Source organism: Cebus imitator, unplaced genomic scaffold, assembly GCF_001604975.1.
Source record: "Cebus imitator isolate Cc_AM_T3 unplaced genomic scaffold, Cebus_imitator-1.0 Scaffold37, whole genome shotgun sequence".
Lineage (NCBI taxonomy): Eukaryota > Metazoa > Chordata > Mammalia > Primates > Cebidae > Cebus > Cebus imitator.
The window spans coordinates 1,567,063-1,589,212 of record NW_016107352.1 but is presented as its reverse complement, the minus strand read 5'-3'; the positions used below and the strand labels follow the sequence as shown (position 1 = coordinate 1,589,212).

Genomic DNA, 22,150 nt, shown 5'->3' with positions numbered 1-22,150 from the left:
TGATAGGAGCATTTATATTTCAAGAGAGCACAAAAGATGATAGGAGCATTTATATATAAAATAAATCTAACAAGTGTATGTTTGATATAGCTTTTTTTTTTTTTTTTTTTTTTTTTTTTTTTTTTTTTTTTTTTTTTTTTTTTTTTTTTTTTTTTTTTTNTTGAGATGGAGTTTTGCTCTTGTTGCCCAGGCTGGAGTGCAATGGTGACATGTCAGCCCCCTGCAACCTCTGCCTCCCAGGTTCAAGCAATTCTCCTGCCTCAGCCTCCCAAGTGGCTGGGATTATAGGTGTCCACCACCACGCCTAGCTAATTTTTTTGTATTTTTAGTAGAGATGGGTTTTCAACATGTTGGCAAGGCTGGTTTTGAACTCCTGACCTCAGGTAATCTGCCTGCCTTGGCCTCCCAATGTGCTGGGATTGCAGGTGTGAGCCACCATGTCCAGCAAATATTTCAATTCTTAGCTAAAGCAGTAGGATGATACTTCCTCTGTAAATTCCTTCTGAGGAATTCGAATGCCTTAGAACAGCACTTCTGACATCATACTACCTCAGCACCCAGTAAGTTGTTAGAAAAGTCATAAAGAAGACTCCAAATATGGACTGTGGAATCCCCATTCTTTTCCTGGAATGAGAGTAGCAGACTCACTTCAGCAAGCTGAGGGCCGTCAGCTTCTTTGACACACCCACTCTTCCTTTTTTCTAATCTTTTTTCTAGTTATGGGTCCTATAGACTTGAAGCAGTCACTTAGTCCCTCTGGGTTCAATTTAGTCATCTATAAAATGGACTGAACTCTCCTGAAGAGCAAATTCAAGCAAACTCTGTTAGTAACTGTCAGGAATCCTGGGTTGAGTAGGAAGCAGAGGCCATATGGAGGTAGGAAGTAATATGATCTGTCTCTTAATAAATAAATATATTTGGCATGTTCAGACAGGATGACATACAAAACTCTTTTCAATGTAGCATTCTATGACACTAAGCTGATTGGTCACCAATTAACAGTGGTTTGCAACCTCTTTCCAAGTGACATTTTAAAAAAACACACATGAAATCACATAAAAATCAAGATGTTTTGTTCCAGTTTGGAAAAATTAAAAGTAAATGGTTTTAGTTGGAAAAAAAATCTCATGAAGAAACTCTTGCTTTTTGTAGAAGATTCAAGTAATGGTTTCCTCTCCTGCTTCATGTAAAGAAAAGTGACCATATCTCTTAGAGAAATGAGGTTCACAAAGACACTGTAATGCCTTCCCAGTGATGAATTCCACAGCCAAGGCATGGACTACCTGTGACTGAAACAAAAACAATAGCTGTCGGCTGCCGAATGAATGGCCTGCAGTACTTTGATGTTGAGTGAATTCAAAGGTGAAGGGCAGACTACTGAGAAAAGCCTTTGATTAAAAGCTAAGATTCATAAAGTTGTATTGGTAAAATACAAGGTAAATCTTAGTGAGAAAAACAAAAACAAAAACAGTATCTGTAACTGGCTGGATATTCATATCTCTTAAAATATTTATCTACAGTAATTATCTGGCTTAATAATTAAATTTCAATTTGACTGTATTAACAACATGTTAAAAAAATAAATTAGAAAGGAATCCATAAATATATCAGGCTATGCAAACCTTAAAATGAGTTCTTTTGATGCAGAGACAGCAACTGAGATTTACCTATTGTAATCAATTCATGTGTATAGAGTCTCAAAGAGTTTTTAGATGTTAAAATTGTAAAATATGAGACAAGAAGTATTATTTTTGTCAGTACTTAACATTTTTAATTATCAGGGATGATCATACCTAGTTGCTTAGGCAACAATTTATTTTAAAAGATACAGCAGATAGGTGGCTATTCAGTACTCTCTTTATAGCCTAAACATATCTTAAAACCTTCCTAAATCATTCTTATTCAAAACTTTTTTTAGATAATACTTACTGTTAAGACAATATTTAAACTAAGTTCAAATTACTTAAACAACTAATTTCCCAGCTGTTAAATATATACTATCATATTTAAGTAATTTGAACTCAGTTAAAACACTTTTTCAATGCTTCCCAATGAATAGCCTCCATCCTCAAACTCTTTATGTAAGAAGCAAATTGACAAAATTGAAGTGCTTTTAGAAATACACTTTAATTGCTTATTAAGAAATTACTTATTAATTACATTGTGTTACAGTATTCTTAGGCTGATTTAGTGATAGCTAAGGGCAATATATCATTTAATCCATAGATCTCTTTGTTTAAATTATGCAGCATATTTCCCACATATCGAATACATAAGTAATTATTTTATACAATGCATTCAATCCATTTTTTATTGGACAGTTCATGGTTATGTAATATATGGGTTGAATTAAGACTTTCAATTGTATACCTACTTATTTGTGAATGTGTTTTATGACAGAGTTTCTGCTGCCATCGCCTTAAGTAATGGCTCTCTCCCAATTATAGTAAGATCATCTATTTAGAAGTTTACTGCGTCAACCAAGAACCAGGAAATATGCCACAAAAGGGTCTTTTGGCAGCCAAAATAGATGCTACAAATGTAGGCTCCCGTTTTTACATCTAGCAGAGCCCTATGTGTGTTAAACAGCACGTATTTGCTTTTACTTTAATGTGCAACCCTGCCTAATTTGGTAGTCTGGTTTCTAAACCTGCAGCTGATTAATAATAGCAAATTAGAGGGGATAGAGAAGCTGCTATGGGAAACATACTGATAGCAATGAGAAATGACAGCTGACAACTTGTCTACAAAAGAGAAAACAGAAAATCTATAAAACACACAACCCTAAAAAACATTAGCAGACCAGGACCCACAGTGTGATCAGTAAATGACAAGGCAACCAGACAGTCCTTAAGGGTATCACCATATAATAGGGCAGAGTGCAATAACTGATGTACAAAATGATAATCTTATACCGTCATGAAAAAGGGTTGACCGCAGAGTACTTCAGAAAAATTAGCTCTGTGGAACAATTCATTTTACGGGGTTCTGGTAAACTGAGATTTTACGATATCCTTGTAAACGTTAAAAATTAGAAAATGATTATATAAATGGATCTTTTAAAATGATGAATTTATTGATAAGGCATCTATAAGAGAGACCTAAACATACTGGGTACCTAATAAAAGTCACCTGGACATATATATCGATGATACTTTTTGACTTTCTTCTCAAAGATTTCAGAAGAGAGATGGCTTTAAGATTTAAAACTAGCTTGAACTTGCAGGGTCTCATACTCAGTGGTTATTTTATCTTTATAGCCATGTAATTGTTCTTGGTGATGCAGAAAAAGGGCTGGCAAGTGTTCTCTGGACATTTTTGTAGCGAAGGGGCTGTGTGTGTGCTTGTGCTTATTAATATCCCATTAAGAATAATCACTGTGAGAATTGTGAAGTTATATGCTGTGGATTCATTAGCAACGTACCACCATAATACTTTCAAAATTTAATGTTTACTAAATACATTGAAACTAGCTTTGAAGGTAATTGTAAGTAAGCACACACAAGCACACCCTTATATTTTCATCATGGAGAGAGAAAGTTTCCATTGGACTGTTAGTAAAGGAAGACAAGATATTGTTTAGCTAGCATGAGGTCCTTTTTTTTTTTTTTTTTTTTTTTTTTTTTTTTTTTTTTTTTTTTTTTTTTTTTTTTTTTTTTTTTGCTGCTACTATCATGGTCTGTTACTTGATTCTGGGCTCTGTGTGCTGTCACATAATATAGAGTTGTTGAAATGGCTGCAGATTCTATACCCTGTGAATGAAACATACAGATAACAGTTTTGTGAGCAACGTTTTGGTAACATGGTGATGAGAGACATTGGAGCTATGTTTAGGGAGAGTGAGATAATGATCCCAGATATATAATTATTACTTTAAAAATTCTATTCCTTATGACTACCTGTCTTCAGAAGTTTTTCTTTCTTTGTTAATCTAGCTGTCCTTGCTATTTGGAAATGATGTTTTTGACCTCTTGTGGGTTGGACTTTTGGTTTGTTTTTCCCATTAATGATGATAGAATTGCATGGATTTAGCAACCCATAGGTTTCAAGTTTCATTTGTGTCTAGTGGCATATGTTTGCAGAGGTAATGGATTTGCAGCCGTAGAAGATTGCAAAATCATGCGATACACAGAGAGGCCAGACCCTGTGACCTTGGCTTGATTAGCATGGCACTGTATGCATGTATATTTCAGAGATTATTACATCTTAGTGTTGTGGATTCTTAGTGTGTTTAAATTTGATTTTCAAAACTTGCTCTTAAGGAAAACAACGTGCTTTAAGCTTGTGGTTTGTGAGTACTGCCTAGGCATATATGAGTGCAACATGTGTTAACTGTTAGTAATAGCCTCTGTGGGTATTGGAGCAGACCCCATCAGCATTATTTATATAGCTCATGTTTAGAAGAAGAACCTATAGCTTTGAATTCTCTGTGTCATGTGTTGTTTTTGAAATGAAACATAGGTGTAAACACTGCCCAAATCGCCTCTGTTGAAGAGTTATTTGTTTTGCAAGTAACAAATGGGAAAGGGAAAGGCAAAGGGCACTGCTCTAAAATGTTGTGTGGGTGCCTGTAATTTAAACTGATGCTACAGAAAGGAAGTATTATTTTTACAAACAAAACATAGTGGCTTAGTCATTTTCCATTTCTAGATGATGAATGTGTCATACATCTGTATCATGTTTTTCTCAAAGTGAATGGCATATTATTCTTAAAGTGAAGCAGCCTTTACTGTGGAGTTGCCAAGGTAACTGACCAGCAAGTATGCAGTTCAGCAGATTGTTGAAAGGCAATTGAGTACACATGAATAAAGAAATGTGCTTGTCATCTTCAAACCCAGGAGGGCCATGGTAGATTGTGTCTTGGCTCTGTAGATCGCAGAAATATTTTTCGTAAAAGCAGAAACTGAGATGTTCTATGCAAGTTCTTGAAGGGAGATGATATGGAGTGGCAGGTACCCTTTCTTTAATGGTTCCACTTCAGGACATGTGGAGGGCAATGTAGAAAATGGAAACCATTTCAGTATTATTTAATATGAACAACCTTTCATTTTGCTTTGTAAGCTAGCTTTTAGCACCTTATAGCAGCAAATACTGAGGGAGACTATTTGTTTAGAATGTCAGTGAAGGATGATAATCTACAGGATGCTACCCTTTAAGTATTATATAGATTTAGTTCACTAATAGGAAAAAAATTTGTGTTTGCCTCTGCCATACTTTGTATTACAATGCACTCATCCATTCCATAGGCATTGATACAATTTTTCAAATATACCAGACTCTCTTCTAGCTGCCGAGAAAATGGCAAGATAAATAAAACTTAGTGCTATACTTTGAGGTATTTTTAATCTCTAGAAAGAATAATTTAGATAATTAGATAAACTCCAAAGAGATTCCTTTAGATTATTTGAAATGTTCTCTGCTTTGGATGTAGGATTGTGATCCAAAATTTAAACACTTTGATATAGAGTGAAATGACTTTTTAGCAGGAGTTCAAAACTCTCCCTGTTTGACTCTTCTTCCCAGTTTTGCCTCCCCCTACCTTAAATTTACCCCAGGATCCAGCATTACTGCCTTAATTCCCTTTCCTGAAAGGCCCCCACAGTATCCAGTATTGTATCTTAACATGTATGTTTACTGCTGAAATGCCCAAATTCCACATCTCTGAATTTCAGAATCCTACTACTGTAGTACTTTAAGAGCCATATTAGATTCCACTTCTTCCATAAATCTCTTCCAGATCTGTCCAACCTTAATTGCTCCTCCCGTATTTCCAGGTGTTGCCAAAGCAGTTTTACCTCTGGAATAATACAAAATTAGGTGGATGTTGGTCTCCCAAACCAGATGGTGAACTCCTAGAAAGCAGTGGCAGGGTCTCTTTCATCTTCATATTCCTCATGGCACCTCGCTTTCAGGGTACATTGTGGTATCAAACTGGTAAAAAAAAAACAAAAGTGTAAAATTCCCATCTTTACTATTTTTCTGTGATTCATCCATTCTTGTTTTGGGGACTGGGATTATTCCTGTTGGTAAGTACATTGTTCTTGAGTAGAAGTTGGGTACTGTAAATGCCACAAGAAAAATCACTTATGAATACTAGTACAAAACAACTCAGGAAAGAATAGGTCTCTCTACATACCTAGTTTAAACATAGCTTGTAACTTCCTTCCCTCTGTTACTAGGCCTTTGAAGTTGTGTTTTTAGGCGTATAGCTGTAGAAACGCGAAGGTACAAGCCAAATATTTTAGCTCAGTTCCCCCTTTTTTGGCAGCCATCTATAGAACTGCAGGGATAAATTTTCATAGATAAAGAAACATTTTGTGGGAGTTTTTATTTTTGTGCTGAAAAATGTAGTGTCAGTGATCTTGCTATCCAAGGCTTTTAGTTAAGTTTTGAGCTTGGAGTGAGCAGCTTTGGGGTTCTTAAGGTTAATTATCATATTTACAAATCCACCAATGACTTGAAAGAACTGGCCTGATAGGGTTTATCTATCTAAAAATTACAGCCACTAGCCAATCAGGAAAATAAAAGCCCCAAAGAGATTGTAGAAGTGATGAGAGTAATGGCAATAATATGTTAGTGCAGAAGATGCTAGCAGAGCAAAAACAATAGGTGGAAACTAATCAAAACAATTGGCCATTTTAATGTACTCACATGATAAGTCTTAAGTAACTGGTAAATCATGAAATTTGCTTATTTCACTTAAATAAATAATTTGGCCTGAATTTTATTATGTAATTGTTATTGCTTATTTAGGATGCAGCATAATAGAATAGATTATATTGTTTGAATTATTAAATATAAAGAGCAGGCAAAATTGAATAAATCATTTCTAAGAGAGATACGAGGAATGAATACCCAGAAAAAGCACCCAATGCATTTTTGTAAGTATTCATGAAAGCCACATTACATGTATTGATAGTGTTATATAGTCTGACATGTTTTGTCTAGAAAACAATTAGTACAGTATGAACTCTTACTACTTAAAAATTACTCTATGTACTTTGCTTTAAAGAATATGAAAGAAGAAAAAAATCTGTATCAATTATGTAGCTGGTCAGTTCTCATGATATATTTTGTTGATAATAACATCCAAGTAAAAAGAAATTATCAAAATGATATTATGGATGTCTTCATTATTTTGTCTATGTATGTGCCTAATTTTGTCTATATAGTGTTTGAAAAGGCTCTAAACACAAATCAGGGGAATTTTCCCCCATTTTGTCCTGAAATCACTTCCGTTTAAAACAATTGTTATTAACAGCTTCCTTGCATGTTGCTTCAGTTTTCCCAGAAATGTCTACATAGTGAGGACCCCTCTTTATAAACGGTGTAAGCTGAATTATCAAGGGCATATCTTATTATTTGTCTTTCTGTCACTTATCTTTCCTCTTTGTTTTCAGTGTACACTATTTTCTGCAAGGTACACTCCGATCGGAATGTATATCCATCAGCAGGTGTCCTCTTTGTTCATGTTTTGGAAAGAGAATATTTTAAGGGGGAATTTCCACCTTACCCCAAACCTGGTATGTTCTTTGTGAGGAAAAGAAAAGTAGTTAACTTACTAAATTTTTTGTTTAATTTGCATAATCCAGACAATGTGTGATAAAATATCATTAACATTATTTCAAATGGTCTGAATACGTGATAAATTGTAGGATATTTCTCATTTTAAGATTAGGAATTTAATTGCAGAAGAAAATTTATTTTTGAATTTTAAATAAAGCATATTTCTGGATTTTCAGTCTTGAATGTTATGTCTCTGAAAAGCAATCTACCTATATTCACATGGAAATAATTATAGCTGTAAACTTATAATTTTCCATATTAAGACCTAGATTCTCACATAGCACACTGATTTTTGGAAAACTATACATATGCGGTAGAAGAGAATGAAAAATGGCTCTAGGTAAGAATTTTTAAAAAGCTTTTATAATAGGAGTTAATTTTGTATAACTTCATAATATTATGGAGATTAATTTTTCCTTTTAAGCGATACCAATTATGAAGTCTTATTTAATTCACTATTAGTTTAAATATGCTATTTTAAATGATCATAAATGTCATCAAATTAATGAAGATACACAAAGAATAGCAAGAGAAGACATATCATTATAACTCTTCCTTAAATATCAAATAAAAACGAATTTTTTGAAAATTATATTGTGTAAGAATATGTTTTTAGCATTAGAATTGATATAACTATTCTTTTTGAAGATTACATGATGAATACTGTACCTGAAAACTCTCTTACAATATAGTTAGCCATATGCCTAATGGTATTCAAGAAGAAGAGGTAGTCTTTTCATCAATTATTTTTAAAAAATGTTTTCTCGCCGGGCGCGGTGGCTCAAGCCTGTAATCCCAGCACTTTGGGAGGCCGAGGCGGGTGGATCACGAGGTCAAGAGATCGAGACCATCCTGGTCAACATGGTGAAACCCCGTCTCTACTAAAAATACAAAAAATTAGCTGGGCATGGTGGTGCGTGCCTGTAATCCCAGCTACTCAGGAGGCTGAGGCAGGAGAATTGTCTGAACCCAGGAGGCGGAGGTTGCGGTGAGCCGAGATCGCGCCATTGCACTCCAGCCTGGGTAACATGAGTGAAACTCCGTCTCAAAAAAAAAAAAAAAAAAAAAAAAAAAAAAAAAAAATGTTTTCTTATGAGGCATCCCACGTTTGCAAAACTATATGGCTCAACCTTTTGAGCAGTAGCTCTAACATTATGGAAGAAAAGCATGTAGTTAAGAGCATAGTTTCTGGAGTCAGCCAGGATTAAATGCTATTACAGTTTCACCATTTAATATGACCATGGAGAAGTAACTTAATGTGGAAAATTACATATTCATTCCATCAATACAATTAGGGCTAATACTAGTAGTAGATTCATAGGTATGTGTGAAAATAGATGAAATAGGGCTTGTAAAACATTTAACACAGGGCTAGGGATTTGCTAACAAATGATGCTGTTACTGCTTGTTATTAATAAATGCTGCCATTAGTATACTTGTTATGGATTTGTAACATCTTTTTCATCCTATTCTCCAGTGTTTTAAAATTGCATTATTTTTGTTTTGATGATACTTTTAAATTTTGGAATGTATTTAATTCTCATATGATGGTGTCCAGAGTTTCATGAATGGAGTATTTCTCAAAAGAATGAGTACATCAGCATGATTAGGGAATTTTCATGAAAGATAGTTGTCTCACTGGCAGAACTATCTCACTGTTAGGTGACCAAAAATATATGTCCAAGAAAATTGTATTAATCCACTTTCTTTGTTGCATCAGATTTTGAGACAAATAACCAAAAGGATTTTTTTTTTTTTAACATGGAGCTCTGATCTAAATTCTCAGGTGGGTTTTGTTTGTGTGTATTTAGTTGGCTACAAATGTAAGTAAAGAATTTTAGAATGTTTTGATTGAAACTACCAAAGAAACATGTGTGAAAATAACTGTGTTATGTCTTAATTCTCTGTTTCTTATCTAGGTGAGATTAGTAATGATCCCATAACATTTAATACAAATTTAATGGGTTACCCAGACCGACCTGGATGGCTTCGATATATCCAAAGGACACCATATAGTGATGGAGTCCTATATGGGTCTCCAACAGCTGAAAATGTGGGAAAACCAACAATCATTGAGGTAATTTACACCTGGAAAGAGCAAAACTGTGTGTGTGTGTGTGTGTGTGTGTGTGTGTGTGTGTGTGTGTGTATTGTAATTTGAGTTTTAAGTGTTGAAATTAAAGTTCTCTGATCGTGGTTTTTAATATTTTGTGCATGGAAGCACAGTAGAAAACATTTGGAAATGTGCCATTCTTTTCTGTTTACCTATAAAGTTTTTGTCTCAGCTTTTATATTAAAAATGACAGTCTAAATTGGTGAAAAAATTATATTTAAAAGAAATAGTTATATGAATTCTATTTGAGAAAATAATTGTAGACTTGATATACTTATTTGCTCTGTATTTTGAATTGAAGTTTTATTTTCATTGAAACATAACCATTCAACAGACATCTTACATACCCCTACTATGTGCCAAGCATTGTCATAGGTGCTTAGGGATAGAATGATAAGTAACAGGTGAGTCTTGCCATGTCTTACCATTCAGGGGTTGGAGGACTGGGATGCAAACAATACTTAGCCAACACTATAATAACTGCTATAGTAAGAAGGTGCTGTTTGACACAGAGTTGTAAGAAGGTAAAGAATTTATTTCACAAAGTAGAAGGAGGGCCATCTTGGACAGAGGAAACAAGATATCAAAATCTTGGAAGTATAAGAAAAGCCACATGGTCTCAGAGAACTATAAGTGTGGCTGGAATAAGATGTACCCCAGTAGGCAAATGATGGGAATGGGAGGTGTTGATGTTGGTAGGGGCAGATCTTTGAGGGTTCTATAAGCCATCCTGATGTGTTTAGCCTTTATTCTAGAAGTGATGGTGATGTTACCATTCATCAGGTCTTCACCAGCACCTAGCATCATACCTGGGAGATATTAGAAATTAAAACAGCAACAACAAAACAGTTGTTACATTGAATCTTTAGTGGGAATTCATATAATACTTAAAAAAATGAATGGATGTAAAAGCTAAAAGTGGTCCACTATTTATTGTACCCCCCGAAATAAGAATTATAATGTCAATTAATGACAGGAGAGTCCTACCATAGTTTTAGGTCTTGATGTCCTGAAAAACTTAGATTCTAATTTAACTGTCCAGTCCCATAAGGGTTTACTGGTGGTGACCAGGGCAACAGCATAGAAACTGCCAGTGGAATTGCTAGGAGCTTGTACAGGTCCCAGATGACACGTTGTCTATCAGTTACAAACTTTCAGAGGATTACATCCTATGGGTCTTTCCCCGACGTTTTAGTCAGCTGTGAACTGTGGATATGAACTTCCACATTGGCCACTAATTTGGAATTGAAGTTTGAATTAACTGTTCAGTGATTTCTATCTATAAATCTTATTCCTTAAGGCAGTGTAGCTATAAGATAGAAATGTACTTAGAAGAAGCAAGTTAGTTTGAACTATTGTCAAATTAATTTTTTAAAATATTCAGTAAAAGCTATAAAAGAAATACGTAAATGCAGTTTACCACATTATCAGATTAAAGAAGGAGAAACAACATAATTGCCTTGATAGTTACGAAAAAGTGTTTACTACCTATTCATGATAAGAAAAAATAGCTCTTAGCAAACTAGGAATAGAAGTAAACTTCCTTAATTTGCCAGGTTTTACCAAAAGTAATAGCGAACATCATTGTTTATAGTAAAATGTTAGAGAAATTTCATTTAAATTCAGGAACAAAACAAGAATGACTCTGTCTGATAAATCTATTATAGAACATATTGGAAGTCTGAGCTAGTACAATAAAGAAAGAAAAAGAAATTAAATCCATAAGGATTAAAAAGAAGAAATGGAAACCATCAATGATATAAATTGTCTATAGAATATTAAGAATCTTAAGAAAGGCTAGCAGTGAACTGTGGGATCAATATGTTGTTACATTTCTATACATGAATAGCAAGTATTGAGAAAATACACGTTTTAAAAAATACTACTTTTAATAGCAGAAAAATGTTGAGGAACTAGGAATAAATCTTACAGAATATATGCCAGGTCTCAAGTCTAGGTAGATTAAGGATTACATGTAAAATGCAAAATTTTAAACAATTATATAAAATGTAGAAAAATCTCTTTTTGACCTCTAGATAGGGAAGGATTTCTTAAGACCTAAAAATTTTTATTTAAGAGAAAAAATTGATCAGTTTAACTATATGAAATTTGTGAATGTCTGTTCATCAACCATTAAACCAGAGCATGATTTAAAATGACAAGTCACAAACTGGGAAAAGATATTTTCAATACATATAGCTGACTAAGAGTATCTAAAATGAAAACTGAATCCTGCAATTAAATAAGAAACAGATATTCACTAAAGAGGAGACACAAATGCCAATAAACTTAAGTAGCATACTCTTATGGGTAATGAAGAATATTCAGATTGAGATCACAATGAAAATTTTGCCATCAGTAAAATTTATTGCAGATGGATGTGGGAGTTGGCATCACGATTTTGGAAAGCAGTACTGAATATCTCATATAGTTGAGTGTCCCTGTACCTTATGATCTGGCAGCCCTACTTCTAGCAATATGCTCCAAAGAAGTACTTGTGAATGCCCTCCTGGAGACACATACAATCATGCTCATCAAGCAACATTTATATAGCACAACACTGGAAAGCCACAAAACAATAGAGATCCAAAAGTCTATCAGCAAGAGAATGCGTTAATCTTGGTCTATTCACAACAGTGAATGTTCAGAGAAACAATGAACTTAAGCTTGCCCAGCAATATGGATAAATGTTTTAAACACAATGTTTAATTTAAAAGAAAGTACTAGAAGACTACATATAATAGTTTGCCATTTTGGTAGGACTCAAAAACAAGCAAACTAAACTATATGCTTTAAGCATTCACGTAATTATAATAAAACTGTATTTTAAATAAATGGACTGTTAAACACCAAATCCAAAATGACTACTTCTGGTTGGGGAGAGGCAAGGGCTTAGGCTAGGAGAGGAACACATATACGGAGGTGGTTTCATAAGAGTTCATTATGAGTGCATTCATTATATACTTTAACATACAGTGTTGTGAATATGTATAAAAATATATTAAAACAATAAAAATGGAAGTTTACCATATATTTCATATAATGTAGTGATTTATCTGTAAATAGTTCATTTTTGCATTCATTTATAGTAACAGGAATGGTATTTTTAAATATTATTCTATTTAAGTTAGTCAAGAATTTTCATATCTTAAATATATAATATTTAATCATATAAGTCTACTAATTCAGTAGATATTTATCTGAAAATTTAGATTTTAAGTGTCTAAAATAGATCGGCTCTATTTTAGAAATTGGGAAATCAAATATAAAGCATGCACATATAGAAACACACATACTCTTCTGCTTTGAAGATTTCACGTAATCATTAGTAAAATATGAGAATATTACAGCAGTTAAGTGTCTCATTGGAAGTTATAGAAGGACTACATTCTGTTATAGCTGTTAAAATTAAGCATCAACTATAAAACCAGATAATAAAATTCTTCCTCCTGATATGAAATATTCTTCACTTCCTTCAATAGTCTGCATTATTTAAAAATAAAGACATTTATTGGAATTTATGAAACTTATGATAATGAAATTTGTGATGATTAAGGGAAGGCTAGCCATAAAAATATTGCTATTAATTTGAAAACAACTATTTCTTTTTCCTGAGCTGAAGCTTCATGATACTGTAACAAATAGTAGAGGACTGATACTTTTTATTGAAAATGTGATTAAATTTTTTGCAGGGTAAACGTTTCAAAAGATGAAGTTCTTCAAAATGTATTTTGCATTTTTCATGTTTCATTTGAGCAAAAGTTCCTAGTTTGTTTAATGGCTAGTCTTAGTTTTAATGTTTGGTGTGAAATTAATTGATCATGTGTCCCAACAGATAGCAGCAAGGAAATAATTAAATTTCATGGAAATTTGACAAATCATGGAGAGGTTCTTTTAACTTTATGGAGTTATATGCCTTTCAAAACATATACCTTTTAAACATTGTTAAAGGTTTGGAATTATTTATTTCAAAATTCTTACTGTTCTAACTCAGTATTTTCAATAATTGCAACTTTCTTTTTTTGAGACTCATATGGGATGTATAAAAATCTTTGATACTTGTTTTAAAATGCGCAGGAATATTTATTTTTAGTTAAAGTCAGTTTTATCCTACTCTTTTGTCACAGTGTCACCTCAAGCTGCAATCATTGCCAGAAGTTTAGTGCTGGGATTCTAAGACTTGGACACAATCATTTGGTGTTTTTTTTTTTTTTTTTGAGGTACTGCAGATGTGTCCAAATGATTTAATATCTGTTATAGAGTTAAATAGTCCTTAAGTTTTGAAGCCATATCCTGTTGTTGGCCTTTGCTTTGTGTGTTGTTTGTACTGGCTGTTTCTGAATTGACTTTGATGTAAATCTATTGACTCTGCAAATGTTTACTAATATTTGACTGTTTGAAGGGATTGATTTGTGCTTTTGAGCATGTTCCATAAGCTTTATGGACTATGATCCTTACTACTTTACTCCCATCATAAGTGAGATGTGATTTCCAAAGGGTTATTTATGACATTTTTTGACTGATCGGTGTGCAGTTTAGTACTAAATGCAAAAAACACACAGATGTGCTTGTTTTAAAGTGTACTTTCCATTATAATTCTTAAACTCCATTTAAAAGTACAAAAATATATTGTTTATGTTTTTTTGAAATCTTAGAACATCACCAGTAAGTAATTCATAATGGTTAATCCATTTACTAATGATGCATCTGCGTTGCTACCAGCGCTTAATGGCCTTCTATGAAAGAGCCATTCTGATTTTAACTTTTTGTTTCAGCACATTAAGTAGATCTGACTAATTATTTATTTTCCCATAATATTGCTAAAAGCTCTGAGCTCTCATTGCCCAGAGAAGGAATATATTGTAAGTATATCAACAAGTAATGAAAATGGAAAGAACAACAATTTGTTTTCATTTTAATCCTTAATGAATTTCATTTTACAAAGAATATTTCACTTCTTTAATATGGTTTTCCTTTTATAATAGATAACTGCCTACAATAGGCGCACCTTTGAGACTGCAAGGCATAATTTGATAATTAACATAATGTCTGCAGAAGGTAGGTATGAAAATTGTTGATGATCATTTCCTTATTTACAAGAAGTATTTCATTATGTTTTAAACTATGTAAAATGTAGTTAAGAATTTTAAAATGCCACATACCTAATATAACTGATGAAATAATAAGATGTAGAAAAGAAAACTAAGCAATGTCTAATTTGTTATAAAGTATCATGGTGTGTTATGATGGTGAAAAGCTCAGATAGGAAGCCAAACAGATAGGCCCCTTACTTCTCTAAGCCTTTTTCATCATCTTAAAATTGGATTAACAATAGCATTTCTCTCATAAGTATGGGGTAAGGATTCTACGAGTTAAGGCTTGAAATGTGTTTATCACAGAGCGGATCACAAAGTGCACAGTCAATAATTATTAGCTGTGTTGCAACACTACACTTTAGCCTAGGTTACAGAGCAAGACCCTGTCTCAAAAAAAAAAAATACTAGCTGGTTTTATTATTTTATTTAAAAATTTACTATAGGTAATAGTCTAAGTGTATGTGATAATACAGAGTTGCTGGAAAACAGAAATAAACTATAATTTAGGGCTATCATTATGACAATGTAACAGTTATATAAACTATAACAATTTCCTTCCTAAATAATTAATAATGTATTAGTAATTTGTAGAGTCTATCAGCAATTTAAAGTTTCAAAATCTCAAATTGAGCGATTTCCTAAGAATTTTGAAAGTTAGGGATAAGGAAGTATTCCAAGAATTTTACTCTCAAATATTTTAACCCTTTTTTATCAGTTGACTGGGAAAATACCACCAAATACTTTGTAGTTAATTTTTTTAACTTTCTTAAAATTTGAGATAGAGTCTTGCTCTTGTCACCCAGGCTGGAGTGCAATGGCGTGATCTTGGCTCACTGCAACTTTCACCTGCTGGGTTCAGGCGATTCTCCCTGCCTCAGCTTCTGGAGTAGGTGGGATTACAGGTGCCCATCACCACGCCTGGCTAATGTTTTATGTTTTTAGTGGAGACAGGGTTTCACCTTGTTGGCCAGGCTGGTCTCAAACTCCTGACCTTAGGTGATCCATCTGCCTTGGCCTCCCAACGTGCTGGGATTACAGACATGACCCATTGCGCCCAGCCTGTAGTTAAGATTTATAAATCACAGAATTATCCTCCCTATGTTAGACATCATTTATGACGATGACAGGAGGGAAACTGATTCAGAATTTTTTTCCTCTCAAAACAAGAAAACAATTGTGCATTCTTGATTGGGGAATTTTTGCTTCTATTTACTAGTGCAACTAAAAACAAATAAGCAAACAAGAAATTTTTTTTTTTTTTTTTTAGATGGAGTTTTGCTCTTGTTTCCCAGACTCCAGACTGGAGTTCAATGGCATGGTCTCAGCCACCACAACCTCCACCTCCCAGGTTCAAGCAATTATTCTGCCTCAGACTCCCAAGTAGCTGGGATTTCAGGCATGTGCTACCACGCCCAGCTAATTTTGTATTTTTAGTAGAGATGGGGTTTCTCCATGTTGGTCAGGCTGGCCGTGAACTCCCGACCTCATGATCTGCCTGTCTTGCCTCCCAAAGTGCTGGAATTACAGGTGTGAGCCACCATGCCTGGCCAACACCAAACATTTTATCAGAACCTACTAATTTAGAATTCATAATAGTGTAGTCAAGGCTGAGTTAAAAATTACTTTTATAGCATATGAAAGAAAGAATTTCTGTAAGAGTAAACATACATATGGAGAGATTGCTTTAAGACTTAAACCCCTTTAAGTGAATGTTTTTCCCCAGGTGTTTACCAGTATCAATTGTAGACAGCAAATGTGCAAGTTTAAAATTTTAAATGACCTTCGTATATGAAAAGCAAGTCCAAGTGCCAGTTCTGTGGGCCTGGACAGAAGACTCCCTGTCCACTCTCCCACTCCCTGAAGGCTTTTGGTAGGTATTTATGTTTTTATCAGGGAGATTTTTGTTCTTGACTACAGTGGTGATTGGATTCTTGCATACTATCTAAGCTGCCCCTGTAGAATTGGAATACTCTTAATACGCAGAATAATTGAAGAGTTCCCTTCCTCCTTGCGAATTCATCATTATAGTTATAAAGTTATACTACAGTGGCTTTGGACCATCTCACTTCACCATTTGTGCACTCAAAGGGACTCAAAACTCTGTCAGGTGTGAGTCCCTGCAAACTGAAAGCTTAGTCTATAGTTTGAACTTCTTCCTTCTCAAATCTAGTGTCAGTGCTACAGATACAGAGTACTCAAGGCATCTCAATATGTTGTTGACATATGGGGACCCATGGTCAAGTAGATACTAATACAAAACTGCTAGACAACTATAGGATTGGAAATTGGCAGCAGGGCTCTTCATCTAAATAAGGGGTTTGGAAGGGTGCTAGTGAGAAGCAGTAGCAGACAGGTTTTAGAAGCCTCCACCTTTACCTCAGGCAGTGCTTGTTCCTCTGCTTTTTGTGTAGGGTTTGTGGCCCAAACCTATTTGAACCTCTGCACTAAAGTCCATCCATTTGTCCTTGCTGGTCTAGACAGAAATGTATATGTGCAGTAGGATGTACATCTTTGAGCATGGCCTACACTCATGTTATTTATCCCAGATAAGATTTGGGAGAAGAAATAACAAAAGTTGTATATCAGGGTAATCATGCTCTGTCCAACTCCCTGCCCAGCTGTCTCCTGTTCTGAGAGACCTAATGGGAAATTAGTCGTGTAGACTCACACAGCATGAAGCTCAAGGAGAGTACATAAAGTGATTCTCTAAATTGGGTTTGGCGCCTCTGAGGCCTGCCACCAATCTGTTGGCCTACTGTTCTCTTGGCCTCTGTGATTTCCAAATATAGCAGGCATGGGATTTCCCCAGAGTTAGAAAGCTGCTGTGACTCATCTCTGGGAGGCCTGGCAGCAGCTCTTGGATGGGTAGACAGCAGGCAGCTGCCCAGCTCAGAGCCTCTGAGGGGTGTGGTGGCAACCACAGGCTTTGCAGCGGATCTTAGAAAAGGAGCCATGAAGCGTGGTTACATGGAACAGGAAAAGTCAGATAACATTTCTCCAAAATGTAACGCTGATCATAAGAAAAAAGTTTTACATACTTTTTAAGAAAACTGGATGTAAAAACATTGAATGAAATGAATAGATTTTAGACTTCTGGCATATTCAAAATCTGTATTTAATATTATTTATAAATATTTACTGCCAAGAAACTTCTTCCTAACGTATTTCTGCATGACTGTTTCTAGGTATGTGGCTAGCTGTAGCATGATTAAGCTATTAATTATCTGTATAAAACAGGAAATATATCTGTATAAAACAGGAAATTTATTTGCATAAATGAGAATAAATACATTTTAGATTGCAGATGGGCTATACATTAAGCACATCTAACAAAATTGTAAGCAGAACATGTGACAATATAGAAGATAAGTAGAGAACTTTCTATGATTGGGTCTTGAAAACTAAATCTTTAGAATGTGATGACCACACTCTAGAAAACTCTGTTGAAAATTCTGAAGTCATAGTTTCTTCCCTGACTTCATCTCAGGCATCAGATGTCCTTTAATATCAAAGACGCTACATAAGAAATAAGTTAATTAAGATTTCAAGTACTTAATGTAATTTTTATTTTTTGTTCATTAAATTGAAGTGGAATATTTTACAGATACATGAATTTTATTGAAATAAATGAGAGGATATACGTAGTGTAATTACTACTGGGGACTTTAAATCTGTGTAGCATCCAGAAACATTTCCTTGTCCTTTTAAAGTACAAATTCAGATAATCAACCTTTTCATATTATTATAATAAGAGCTAACGTTTAATATTTTATAATCTCCTACTATGTGTTGGGAGCTCTGCTGAGCACTTTATATATGTAGTCTGTTTTAGCATAGATAAAAATCATATAAGGTAAGTTCACATTATGAGATAATCTTCTGGACCTCTCTAAAGATAAGCTTTCACATATGAAAGCATAGAGAAAAATATAAGCAGCTACTCACCATCTTGTTGTGAGAATTAAAATTTGTAATTCACCTAAGTCCCCTAGCTTGGCCTGCCTCATAGTAAATATATTTAAAAAATTAACCTTTATTCTTACAGAAATATTATTAAATAAACAGAAAGCTATTCTTTATCTTAGGAATGTTCTCTATTTGAATATAAAGTGATGATTTGTAATTGAATAGTAGCATTTGAGTTACAAATTATATTTTTTTACAGTTTCTTATATTGATAATCTGAATTTGACAAGGGGTTGTTCAACAATGTTAATTGTGGGCTGGGTACAGGTACAGTGGCTTATGCCTGTAATCCCAGCTCTTTGGGAGACTGAGGCAAGTGGATCGCAAGTTGGAGACCAGCCTGTCCAATACGGTGAAACCCCATCTCTACTAAAAAATACGAAAGTTACCTGGGCATGGTGGTGCATGCCTGTAGTCCCAGCTACTCGGGAGGCTGAGGCAGGGAAATTACTTGAACCCAGGAGGTGGAGGTTGCAGCGAGCTGAGATCACACCACTGTACTCTAGCCTGAGTGACAGAGTGAGACTGCATCAAAAAAAAAAAAAAAAAAAAGTTAATTATGAAATATTGAGAGGGAAATTTTGATGACACATTGGGGAAGAAAAAACATTAAATCTCCAACAACGTAAAGTAGAATTACATGAGAACTTTATACTTGTTCTAGAGTATTTAATTATAGTGTGATTAAAAACTGAAATTGTTCGTTTTTAGAATTCTCATTGATATATAATTGATATTTATTTCAGAAAAAAGCAGTATTTTGGCATGCTCCCCAAAAGATCAGTAATGTAAATTTAAAGTACAAATTTAGCTTTTCTTATTTCTTTTGGCCAAATTCTAGAATTATAAATTGCCCTGATGAGCCTCTGGTGAGCCTTGGATTTTATTATATTGTAGATAAATTTCTGTGTCTGATGTCTGTTATGTTTTTAGATACATCCTCTGTTATACAGAAAGCCTTTAAAGTCTGTATTAATATTACTCCCTGGTGCCAGGATTATGACAGAATTCAACCCATCGCAATTTGTTCTTTTGTTTCCCTTTTAAAAGACTGCCTCACTAAAGATATGTATATCCTTTTTCACCAAAATTAGACTTCCCATTGCCATATCAAGCAGAATTCTTCATTAAGAATATGAATGTAGAAGAAATGTTGGCCAGTGAGGTTCTTGGAGACTTTCTTGGGGCAGTGAAAAATGTGTGGCAGCCAGAGAGACTCAACGCCATAAACATCACATCGGCCCTAGACAGGGGTGGCAGGGTGCCACTTCCCATTAACGACCTGAAGGAGGGGTAAGCAGACCTTTATCTCATTGCCTTAAATATAAATTTTTAAATATGGTAATCTTATTGAACTGCTTATAGATGGAAGATGGCCTATTGCATTTTTCTTTTTAATAAGAAATAGATATTGTAAAGATATGAGCGTACTAGTAATTTTCTATATTGACAAAGATGTTGCATTAATGATTCTTTGTATCTCAAGTTTCTGGTCTGGGAAATCTAATTGTAGATGAGGATCAGCATCATAACTTATAGCACTAAGTCTTTTGTACCTTCTATAAAGAAGCTGATTATTTAGGGCCACCAATTTCAAAGGAAATGGATGTCCCAGTTATTAGCCGCAGAGGGATGCGCAGACTGCTGTAACTTTATTCTAGGAAACTATTTCTTCGTCTTTAACATTCTTTCCACCATGTGTTGGTGACTGATGGCTGGGGTGGATTTGAAACCCATTCCTGTGACACAAAGGCCCAAAGCCTGACCTTGTCACTCACAAGCTGGGTGACACTGGGCAAACCCTGAACTCCTCTGTGCCTCAACTTCCTCATCCCATCCTGTAGAGATTATATTCTTCCTCAGAGTTGTTACAATGATTAAGTGAGATAATATATTTGAAAGAGATTTTGTCAGTTCTCAAGCCATGCAGATAGAAAGCATGACTTCTGTCCTTGTGGAGATCAAGAAACAATCCTGCCTGGGTAAAGTTATTATCAAGACAAACTTTGATTTTTAATTTTTAATCTGTAGGTTGAGGCAGGTTTGCTTTTTCTCTCTCAATCCTATAAAAGTACAGTCTGTGGAATAAATCACATTTTGCATAGCATATTTCCCTTTCAACTTCTCCTTAACCCATAATCCTGGAAACACTATTATACAGGTGATATCTGGAATTAGCTAGAATATCTGGGTCAGGAAGAATTAAATTTAAGGATAGCTCTAAAGGAGAACTATGTTGGAAATAAGGGAAAATATGACAAATAAACATGGATGCAGTCTGTGGGAGTAGGTAAAAGTCAAATGGGGAAAAGCAGTAAGCTATAAAATCCAACTTAAAAATTTCAGAATTAAATTTTATCTTCTTTATATAGCAATGGATTTTCGAGTCAGTCAAGCATACCTAGAAGTCCTTTGAGGAAAATAGTTGCTTTACTTCTTGTCTATGTGCTGGTTGGCTCTCCATATGAAAACATAATTCTAGAGTTTAAATTTTCACTTCATAGTTACAACATGGTTCTCTTTCCTATAAAGTAATTAAAGTAGAACTGTGGAATGAGATGAATGGGGGTATCTTCTCTAAAGGCATTCTCCAAATATGGAGGTTTTTAAACAGTTTTCTTAAGGTAGTGTGTTCCACAATTGTTAAAACAATGACCAAAAAAATGTTGGAGGAAACAGCACAAAAACATTGGTAGAGTTTTTCATTGTTGTGCTTTATTCTGGTCTCACTTTTTCTCCATTTAGTAGTGCAGGTCCCATTTGTTGAGGTACTTTTAGAACCTGAACTAAACTAAATTGAACCAAGCAACTTCCTAAACCAAACTGTGACCTAAAGCACTGCTTTCCAACTATGTCTAGCCTGAGAATTGCCAATAGAACATTACTAAAAATATAGATAGGTTCCTGGCCTTTGATTCCCTCTAGAGACTGACTCTTTGAGCCTAGGGCTGGGCCTGAGCATGTAAGTCTATATTAAGAACAGAATTTTTGTCCTATAAGTACTTGTTTGAGAATTCAATCACTAACTGACTGACCCCCAGCACCTGCTAGAGGGTGGCACATGCTGTCACATATTTGAGAGAATCAGTCCTGTGGCATTTATTTGGACTCTTGTCTCAGATCCCTTCCCAACTAGAAATGCTTTCCATGAGTTTTAATTTAATGTTAAGCCTTAACCTTTATAAAATATTCATATGAGGAGTCTTTTAAAATAGAATTTCTATAAATTGTACACAATGCCAACTCTATTACTTCAGTATCCCTATGCAAACACTCATAAAATAAAATCCTACTTGAGTTATAATTCGAAAAGAAAAGTTTGTCCCTGCAAATGATTTTGCATGTTTTCTTTAGATGTTATATAATAGCATGGCAATAGAAACAATTTTTTAGCCCTGTTGCCTTAAAT

The 22,150-nt window shown here is 34.4% G+C and overlaps 1 protein-coding gene across 12 annotated transcripts in view; it reads left to right on the top strand.

The window, feature by feature from the left end:
* SGCE (sarcoglycan epsilon) overlaps nt 1–22,150 on the top strand; it is a 70,055-nt gene that overhangs the window by 19,360 nt on the left and 28,545 nt on the right. For 8 of the 12 annotated variants that reach the window (XM_017525129.2, XM_017525127.2, XM_017525124.2 and 5 more), the window contains 4 exons: nt 7,401–7,523; nt 9,486–9,643; nt 14,665–14,737; nt 19,836–20,034. In XM_017525129.2, coding sequence (XP_017380618.1) covers nt 7,401–7,523; nt 9,486–9,643; nt 14,665–14,737; nt 19,836–20,034 — 553 coding nt within the window. The remainder of the gene's footprint in view (nt 1–7,400; nt 7,524–9,485; nt 9,644–14,664; nt 14,738–19,835; nt 20,035–22,150) is intronic. The other 4 variants (XM_037737274.1, XM_017525131.2, XM_037737273.1 and 1 more) reach the window with 1 other exon arrangement.